The following is a 10,652-nucleotide window of genomic DNA, read 5'->3' as shown; positions in this document are numbered from 1 at the left end:
AGGCAGAGCCTGCTCTTCTGAGGGACGTGACGGAGGCGAGCAGAGAGGAGCAGAGGGGGCTGCTGGACATTTCTCTACGCCATGAAGGGATTCATATTTATCTTTCTACTGGGCCGGGATCCGGGACTTACCTTGCTGGTTCTGGTGTGTTCGGAGAGGAGAGGAGAGGAGAGGAGGAGGATGTTTACACAGGAGAATAAGTTGAAGAGGAGGATTTTTCTCTTGGTTCTGTGAACACACTCATGCATAGAGATGACTGCAGTGTTCACGTCTATGGCCTCCTCTACCGATACACACACACACACACACACACACACACACACACACACACACAGACTCTCTCTCTCTGACTGAATTATAGATGACCTGTCATTCTTCTTCTTTTTTGGATTTTTTTTTTTTTGCATTCTGAGAAGCGCCGATTCAGCGTCCTAGGACTTTTTTTTCCAGCAATAATCATCGATGACACATTTGACCTGATTTGGACCAAAGTTTTTCACTTATAAATTATCCATATTGATATTGCAATACCACTAGGGCGGGTCATGTTTTCTGGGTGGAGGGTGTGATGCCATTATGAAGGAAGGGTCAGAGGTCAATCAAGGTGAAAAGAAGCAAGTGATGAGAAACCAGTAGTCTTCCACTCCTCCCTCTCCTCAATTGATCTATCCATCTCTCGCTCTCTCTCCCTCATCTCTCTATATCTCTACCACCTCATCTCTCTCTCTCTCTCTCTCTCTCTCTCTCCCCCTCATCTCTCTATATCTCTACCACCTCATCTCTCTCTCTCTCTCTCTCCCTCATCTCTCTATATCTCTACCACCTCATCTCTCACTCTCTCTCTCATCTCTCTATATCTCTACCACCTCATCTCTCTCTCTCTCTCCCTCATCTCTCTATATCTCTACCACCTCATCTCTCACTCTCTCTCTCATCTCTATATCTCTACCACCTCATCTCTCTCTCTCCCTCATCTCTCTATCTCTACCACCTCATCTCTCTCTCTCCCTCATCTCTCTCTCTCATCTCTCTATATCTCTACCACCTCATCTCTCTCTCTCTCTCTCTCATCTCTCTATACTGTATCTCTACCAGCTCATCTCTCTCTCTCTCTCTCATCTCTCTCTCTCTCTCTGTCTCTCCCTCCTCACCGTCACCCCCGTGTTGGAGGGGGTGCTGAACACAGTCAGGTCTGTCTGACCTACAGCTGCGGTAGTAGAGAAAAAAAAGAGAGTCTAGTATATTTATCTATTTATTTTCATAATGCTGTGTGTGTGTGTGTGTGTGTGTGTGTGTGTGTGTGTGTGTGTGTGTGTGTGTGTGGTTAGGGAGAGACAGCTGTCTGAGAGAAAGGTTGCAGCTCTTGGGTTCTAATGGACACTACTTTTTTTTTAGCGATTTTCTCGTAACGATCCATGAAGCACTTCCAGGAAATCGGATGAAGAATACGAGTGTGTGACGTGGGGTGAGGGTTCGGAAGCAGCTGTACCAAAAACCTGGATCTGGAGTCGTTTTCAATTTGGGTTGTGTTTAAAACGTTAAAATGGGTTGTGTTTAAAACGTTAAAATGTTTAAAAGACCCATGTTTGAGAATGCAGTCCGTGACCACAGAGAGCCGGGGTCATCGAGAGCTGTCCAATCACAGCGAGGTAGAGGTGTTGATGGGGTGCGATGTCATATGTTTACATGGCCCCCAGAGGAACGGCACCCAACTGTGGAAGAAAGAGATGTGTTGAAAAAGAGGAAGAAAGAGAGCGAGGGAATGAGACAGGAAGGGGAACAGTAGCAGAAAGACTGATAGAAAGAAAGAAAGAGAGAGAGAGAGGGTGGGTGGTTAACCACCTGTTTTAATGGACTGTTGCTCTTTTGAAAGTACCTTTTAAAGAACAGTACTTCACAGCGTAGGGAAATAATCACAGCGACTGACTGTGAGGTCAGTAGAAGTCCCCTAGCGGCCAGGGTGCACTGGGCAGCAGATAATCCGGAATAATCCGGTCGTGTCGGTGTAGTAGCTGAGTTGGTGACTCGTAGAGACGTGTGAGAAGTGGGAATATCATCTCAACAGCTCTAGGGTTGAACGCAGCACGGATTACATGTGAACTTAGTGAGGTGTGTATGTGCGTGTGTGCATGTGCGCGTGTGTGTGTGTGTGAGAGAGAGAGAGAGAGAGAGAGAGAGCGGGGGGATCTGGGGGTGTTTCAGGCATGGGAGTGTGTGTGTTCTGGGGCAGGCTGTGGTACGATGTGTATATAGTTCTCGATAGTTCTAGATAGTTCTAACAGAGCCCAGGATCGGAAAGGACTGTGCAATGAGAGGAGACTCCTCCCCTCTCCAGATCATTCTCAAAAACGAGATTATAATTTTTTCGTACAATTATATCATTGGCAATATTGTTCTTGTGTTCTTATTTTTAAATAAGTAAATAGTTTTCCCTCATAGATGATGATGATTATATATTCAGTGTAGATATTTTGGATTTGATGTTTTTAGTTGTGTTTTTTTTCTCCACTCTGGTGGTGAATATCGCTCTTCCAGATCAGTTCTCACTGGGGTCTGAGGAAGGCCTGGGGGGTCTGAGGAAGGCCTGGGGGCTAGGCTGGAGACCTCAGGTCCCCTTCTGATGACGCAATAACTGTAGTTCTTACTACGCAATAAATACCACCCCTCATACCACACACAACCCTACCCATAACCCCCATACCATCTAACCCTAACCCTCATACCACACAAAACCCTACCCATAACCCCCATAACATCTAACCCTAACCCTCTACCACACAAAACCCGACCATAACCCCCTACCACACAAAACCCTACCCATAACCCCCATAACATCTAACCCTAACCCTCTACCACACAAAACCCTACCCATAACCCCCCTACAGTACCATGCAAAACCCTAACCCTCTACCACACAAACCCTAACTCCCCACCACACAACCCTACGACACACAACCCCATCCAATTGACCTGTGGATCCAACCCCTCGTTACTACCTATAAACGATGTCTGTGTGTTTGTGAGAGACATGAAACAATGAAGTCCCATTCGAAGAACTCAACCAATCGGAGGCTCTGTTTCTTTACGATCGATAAAGATAGTGAGATTTTGATATTACTGTTGAAGTGCTTTTTTTTTTTAGTTTCTTTTCTTTTTTACAAGGAAATGTGACGTTGAGCCAATAACATTAACCTTCTTCTAGTTTGTCATTTTTTGGGTAAAAAAACGGTTTGATGATTCTTTCTAGAAGAACTTGTGTTTTTCTTTTAGTGTAATACGTGCCGATATGAAGACAGTATTATTTCAGATTGTTTAGTTTACTTATCAGAGGAAAGAGCCGGGTATAAAAGGACAACGAAACCATGTTGTCTCCCGGCTGCAAGCAGCTTTCCACACAGCCCTGATCATGATGACTAGGGCCGTCTGGTGACCAGGAAGGAAACGGTTCACGACGTGGATGATGAAGTACTGTAACCGGTCTGTGTATATACAGTATATAGATATGTATGTACGTCTGTATGTGTCAATCATATGAAAAGGAATACTGACAGACACAAGCAATACCTAATACCTTATGTAAATGAACACGATGTATACATCTGGCTAATGTGACAGGTTTTTGACAAGCAGGGGACTGGAGCTAGCATTCAGGACGGGCATGCTAGTGTGGCTCTTCTACTAAGAGGAGAGACCGGTTTAGGGTACAACACGTGACAAAATGGCCGCCCATAGGCCCTGTTTGAATACTCTGAAGATGCATCCTTCCTCCTCAAGGAAATATCTGATCTAATCATGATTTGAGAGCTGATCTACACAGACGGCACTTATCAGATCAGTGATTAGTGAGTGTTTAAAGAGTATTCTAACAAGTCACGGCTGGTTAGGAGATCAGATACAGCAGGTTCCATGTTTAACAGGTGTCACACACGTGGTGCGCCTATTGAATATGAGTTAAAGATCTAGAATGATCTGACCTGTTTTATTGTGACTGAAGAGATGTGCTGCTGTGCCTGTATGCATCCAACTGTGATGGTGTTGGTATCACACAGGTATTAAGCCACAGCGCATGCCTTACTGTTTAGAATGCCCATTGGGCTTCGACACACACACACACACACACACACACACAGTCCTCCAGGGCAATACACAGAGACACAGCTACCCTCACTGCAAACCCTCACCACACTGTGCGTCTGGACCTAACCTCCTTGATCTGAACTGGACTGTACTGGACAGCAGACCTGCTACGTCATTTGCCATTTGCAAACGCTGTCATTTACTTTGGGTGCGCTTGATTTCTCAAACCCAATGCAGCGAAACAATGGATCAACTCCGTGAGTGACAACTGTGAGGCGAATCAAACACCTCAGTTATGTTCAAATATTTTTAAGTAATTGATCTATGTAATTGGCCCACAGGTCTGTTGGGTAGGTCCACGTGACGCTTCTTCACACTTTGCCAGTCTCGGCATGGTTCCAGCTACTGTACCATCGGTGCGTCGGTGACCAGGCTGGCTTTTAGCGCCACGTCTCTTCTTTTCACGTGTTATCATCACGCATTTCTAACTGCTCGTTAAAAACGTGTGAAGAAACGTCTGTAAGCGCAGCCAGAGGTGATGACCAGGCCAGTAGAGTAGAGTAGAGTAGAGTAGAGTAGAGTAGAGTAGAGTAGAGTACAGCTCAGCTCAGCTCAGCTCCGCTAGGTTCTGTGGGGGTGAAACTATTAGTTGTTGCTTTCAACTACTCAGCTGGAAATGTAATTTCACGTCTATCAATAGAATGGAACAGGGTGAATCATATTTATAGTCATTTCAGTCACTGGCTAATGGACCGTGTGTGGGTGTATTATTAATCCAGCCTTTACCAGTGTATGGAACTTCTAAATATCTTTGAATGTAATTTTACCACAAATGCATAAAACATAAATTAATCTGATGATCATATCTGATATTGCCATTTTACTTTTACTTGGTCTTGAATGTCATTTGGACTAATATTGTCAAATCTAGTTGTTTTTCTAAAAAGATGCATTTTGGGGTGGAGAGATGAAAAAAAAGGTTTTCTGATGTGAGACAATGTTTTCTTTTACAATTTGTTGTCAAATTTAGATCAAGGAATTTGGTTGTAACTAAGCTGTTTGTATTATGCCCAATAAGAGAAATGTCTTTTGTAAGATCTGATTTTAGTACATTTTGACTGGAATTTCAATAACAACCAATGGTATGATGATATCCACTGTATATGGTCAATCAACCATAGCCTACTATGTGTCCTCTATAGCCCATAGCCATACAATTAATGCACGACTCCATGTGTATGGTGAAAGAGATTTGTTTGTGGCTGCCATAAGCTTTCGCCTCGGTCCAAATACCAAAGTTATCTGCAATATTGCATGATAAGATTCTTCCAGACTCTGCTCACAAGCTGTCACCTTCGCTGTGTCTCTGAGCCAGACATCTTCCAAGCCTCTGCTTCAAAAAAAATAAAAATGAAAAAAATCTAAAACGCTATACTGAGTCAAACATACTTGTGACAGGAGTTCAACAAGTATGGAAAAGTATCTTGAATATTATAAATGTTGTAAGATTATGTTCATTCAATGTATTCTAAATATATAGTTCAATAAAAAGATGTACATTTCTCAAGATTGTTCATTTGTGAGAGTCATTGATTTGATCTATAGGTCTGATATTCTGCACTGTGATAACGGGTACATGTACAGTTGCACCTTGATAATGTCAGGTTTACTCCAAGATGAACGGTATTTTAGATTTAGGCTGTATGGTTTCACTTATATGGAAGTCAACTGAGGAAATAATAAATCAAAAACATTTTTGTAATTCCTTTCCCTAAATGGGTATGTACTGCTACAGTACATCCATTTAAAAACACAAATTTCCATTCTATACTTTTATAGTATCTACTTGGTGTTATTGTTCTCTTGAATCTAATATCTACTGAAGAGAAACATCGCCAAACTAAATAAAACCTTGCTCTTCAAGTCCTCCCACACATAATGGATGTATTACACATCGATGACATCTACGATCAACTCCTTCTCCGCACTCACTTTAATCCGCACTCTACTAGTGATGCCTGGCTGTTTCCAAAATGGAAGCGCACAGTTCTGCACGCCATGAGTTCACTGAAGCCGTGAGAGCTGTGTTAGAAACCTGGCCCGTGTTACAGGTATGCACCAGTATCAACTACAACTTCATCATATTTCAGCACACACTTTTCACTTTGCGGCGAGTTAGTTGAGGCAGGCATGTCTAATTATTTGTTTGTATTATGGATCTACCCAGATCGATTACAGAGCCCTGATTGTTAGTTAGTGAATCAAGCGAGTGCATCTTTGTTATCTATCTTCTGACTGTCTTAACGAGGACGTGTATCAGATTGTGATGGTTGGTTCGCAGATCGCCGTGGATAATGGCTTCGGAGGCGTGTACGGACAGCAGAAGGCGGACTGGATGGTGGATGTGGTTCAACAATACTTTCATGACAACGGTAAATGAACCCCAACCCATTCAGAGCACACTGACAATGCAATAACAAATGACATTGCCTAGAATCATATTTCCATGCAACCTAACCTCACTGAGATGCAACATCAAAGTCAACATGTGTCACTTTCTCGTGTGGTGTGTGTACAGCTGATCTACAGCAGTGTGAGGTGGAGGACTTCATCGCCGACCTGATGGACAACGAGTTTGACACGGTGGTGGATGATGGTAGTTTATCTCAGGTTAGTTACTGCCAGTGGGAATGGATGAATGCAGTAAACAGTGATGAATCACTGATGCTCCTACTTTTGCTCTATATGCACTTTAATGTCTGTTTCTAATGTCTTAATTTCTTATTGTCGTATTTCGTAGTGTCTATAGTGTCTTAATGTCTTATTTTGTAAACGTCTCCTGTCATATTGTTGTAATGTCTTACTGTCTTATGTCTTAAGTCATGTCTTGATGTCAGAGTGCCGGGCACAGTGCATTTCATTGTATTTTATAAATACACATGACAATAAAAGCCTTGAACTTGAACAGTAAACGGTAGCAGAAACACATCTTGGTACTGATTCTTTGGTAACCACCCTAACCCCTCCCTCCTCCATGTTCCAGGTAGCTGAGAGTATCAGACAGATGTTCCGTCAGTGTCAGCAGGGGAAGCTGGCTGAGGTCAGGGAGCAGACAGCTGCGCTAGCGAAGAAGGTCACCCAGAGGGTAAAGGTCACAGCCGCCCCCACGCCAGCTGAGGAAGACGACGGCAGTGAGGAGGAGGAGACAGAGGTGGGTCTGCATACAGTAGTAATTCACAGCTTCAGTCCTCATACCTGGTTAACACTGCACATCACACTGGTATGAATGGAGTATGTGACAAATAGAACTGACTTTGACTTCATCTAGCTGGAATAAACAGTATAGGTGGCAAAATATTCACTTTCATACGCTTCTGAAAACACAGGATTGAAGAAAATCTGAGCAAGAGGGATTTAGATTTTTTTTTTTTTTTAAATGTATGTAATTGAACACTTTAAAACCCCAACCGCGATAGAAAATTATATCTATACAATACATTTCTTTTGTTTTTGTCAGTCTTAGTGTTGGTGCGCAAGGGAAAATAGTTTCTATTGGAACTTGAGGAAATGCAGGAATGAAACATGCATTATATCTATCTATCTCAATCAATCAATCAATCATTGAATTCCTCTTGGCCTACAGAATCTACTTAGCCAGTAGACTTAGCCAGAGTCGATTAGTGTCGTTATATTCACTTTTCAATCGCCTTTAAGAAAGGAATGAAAAATAACAATTTCTAATGAACTAACTAACTGATCCCGTCTCAGTTCTATATGGCATCTGACCCCGTCTCAGTAATCCTCTCTGTGAATCTGATTGGCTGATCCCGTCTCAGTAATCCTCTCTGTGAATCTGATTAGCTGATCCCGTCTCAGTAATCCTCTCTGTGAATCTGATTGGCTGATCCCGTCTCAGTAATCCTCTCTGTGAATCTGATTAGCTGATCCCGTCTCAGTAATCCTCTCTGTGAATCTGATTGGCTGATCCCGAGTCTCAGTAATCTTCTCTGTGAATCTGATTGGCTGATCCCGTCTCAGTAATCTTCTCTGTGAATCTGATTGGCTGATCCCGTCTCAGTAATCCTCTCTGTGAATCTGATTGGCTGATCCCGTCTCAGTAATCTTCTCTGTGAATCTGATTGGCAGATGGAGTGTGAGGCAGCGGCAGCATCAAGCTCCGTCACCCAGGCAACGGCCCCCGCCAGAAAGATTGCCCCCCCTCCGCCACAGACCCCCGACGAAGAGGACGGATGGACGGTGGTACGGAAAAAGAAGTGAGGGAGGAGCAACAAAGAGACGAGAGAGGGAATGATGGCAGCACGGTGGAGGGAGGAGCTGCCGTCCCTCTAAGGACTAAAGATGACCGATACGGATGCTCTAAAGATGACCGATACGGATGCTCTAAAGATGACCGATACGGATGCTGAAGAAGCCGTCAACCAGGCTGACTCTCAACATCCAGCTGACCAGTGCAGTGTCCGTTCAAAACGTGCCTGTTCGGAGCGGGACGAGCGGTATGGCTGCCTCCAGCTTTCTTGAGTACGGCTTCTCCAAACAACTTCACCCTTGACACTGCGTTTCCTTGCCCACCCGAGCAAAACCTGCCTCATACGGTGTCCGGTTCTCGAGAAAATCCAATCAGAGACCCCTTCCATTTTAGTATGATATCCACTTACTCTCACCTTAACCAGTTGTTGCATATCAAGAGTTGGGGACCTCGAAATAGTGATGCTGAACCTCTGGACGGTTGCCAGGTTTGATTATATGGTCTGTATGTCATCAACTCCCTGGAGGGCTGCTGTTGGAGGAAGATGGACTTGATCTCGTGACGATCTGAGCGTTTTTCACCTCAGTGTAGGTTATCTTGTCACACAGCTCCAAGAAAGATGGCATCTTCTTTACGACCTGTCCCGTACAAGTATGTAAGCAAGTGAACTAGGTGTAGAGTTTTTAATATTATTTAGCCATTTTTCCAAATCACATCTTTGTCACAATAAATAAATAAAAACATTTCAAAACTGGTTTCCAAAAATTATTTATTTCCGAGGAACACAGGTTGTAAGATCTCTGGATTTTCCCATTCTTTCAGTCATATTCTCATACATTTTTAATGTTCACAAGATAAGAAGCATTCCACACGGTTTGGCGACATGTATAAAAAAATTGAAGGCAAGTATATATCTTTTTTTTGTTGTGATTTTACATCTCGTATATCAAGGCACTATTTTAACATAAATATGAGACTGGGGTACGATGAGAAGTAGATCGTACATTTGAAAACAAACCTACAGGTAACCGTATCATATCATACCTCATTCTCCACCGTTTTCACAAGTTGTAAAGCTGCTTTAATGAATAAAAGATCTGTCGACTGTGGAGTTACTGCTACTTATGTGCTCAACAAGATTTCCATTTATATTAGCTAACAGGAGATAATACTCATACATAATGTACATACATTTCTGAACAAGCTCGGTCTGGGAAAGGTGAATACGGACTGACGGACCAACAGTAAAGGATAGACTCGTGGTGGTGTGTGTGTGTGTGTGTGTGTGTGTGTAGTAGAGTAGTGGCCTCGTATAATAATCAGGAGTGTGCTCTCTGCTGCAGGTTGCTGTTGGAGTGTGTAGCCCACTTGTAGTCTAGTCAAACAGTTACCCAGGTTCGAGCCAGGAGAGCTGCAGTCTGGTATTTCTACTTGTTTAGGAGTGGCGCCGAGGGTGCTGCAGACACTGGTAGTTGTAGTTCTGTAAGCCGAGTGGTACCGTGGTGGTTGTAGTCTTTAGGAGTTGAGCCAGGGGTGCTGCAGACACTGCGCGGCCGTGGCCCTCTTCTCGGGGACCAGCTCCAGCATGGTGGTGAGGAAGTCACTGAACTGGGCCGTCTGCTCCAGGGGCCACTCGTACTTCTCCAGCAGCACCTCGAACAGACCCCAGGGCTTCAGGTTGGAGATGTGCCGCAGCTCGCCTGCAGGGCGGAGACAGACGGCAGGATGGCATCAATCTGGCTCCAATTACACCGTTTTACACCTAGCTCCTATTATACCGGTTTATACAGTATCTGGCTCCAATTACACTGGATTATACCTGGCTCCTATTATACCGGCTTACATCTTGCTCCAATTACACTGGATTATACCTGGCTCCTATTATACCGTTTTATACCTGGCTCCAATTACACTGGATTATACCTGGCTCCTATTATACCGGCTTACATCTGGCTCTAATTACACTGGATTATACCTGGCTCCTATTATACCGGCTTACAGTATATACTTCTCCAATAACACTGGCTCCTATTATACCGGCTTACATCTGGCTCCAATTACACTGGATTATACCTGGCTCCTATTATACCGGCTTACATCTGGCTCTAATTACACTGGATTATACCTGGCTCCTATTATACCGGCTTACAGTATATACTTCTCCAATAACACTGGCTCCTATTATACCGTCTTACATCTGGCTCCAATTACACTGGATTATACCTGGCTCCTATTATACCGTCTTATACCTGGCTCCTATTATACCGGCTTACATCTGGCTCCTATTATACCGGCTTATACCTGGCTT

At 43.7% G+C, this 10,652-nt stretch overlaps 2 protein-coding genes across 2 annotated transcripts in view; one reads left to right on the top strand and one right to left on the bottom strand.

The window, feature by feature from the left end:
• Positions 1 to 6,106: 6,106 nt before the first annotated feature.
• On the top strand, positions 6,107 to 9,064 carry tsr2 (TSR2 ribosome maturation factor). The gene is made up of 5 exons (XM_084445377.1): positions 6,107 to 6,188; positions 6,419 to 6,509; positions 6,656 to 6,747; positions 7,121 to 7,288; positions 8,224 to 9,064. The coding sequence occupies exons 1-5, from the start codon at positions 6,111 to 6,113 to the stop codon at positions 8,353 to 8,355; spliced, it is 561 nt and encodes a 186-aa protein (XP_084301503.1). The 5' UTR covers positions 6,107 to 6,110; the 3' UTR covers positions 8,356 to 9,064.
• Positions 9,065 to 9,163: 99 nt separating this feature from the next.
• Positions 9,164 to 10,652, bottom strand: part of srpk3 (SRSF protein kinase 3) — a 19,919-nt gene continuing 18,430 nt past the window's right edge. Inside the window, exon 17 of the mRNA XM_084446215.1 lies at positions 9,164 to 10,044. Coding sequence (XP_084302341.1) covers positions 9,860 to 10,044 — 185 coding nt within the window. The 3' untranslated portion in view covers positions 9,164 to 9,859. The remainder of the gene's footprint in view (positions 10,045 to 10,652) is intronic.

Source organism: Borostomias antarcticus, assembly GCF_949987555.1.
Source record: "Borostomias antarcticus genome assembly, chromosome: 11".
NCBI classification, from domain to species: domain Eukaryota; kingdom Metazoa; phylum Chordata; class Actinopteri; order Stomiiformes; family Stomiidae; genus Borostomias; species Borostomias antarcticus.
Note: the sequence above shows the minus strand (reverse complement) of the source record. Positions and strands in the feature narration are given on the sequence as shown.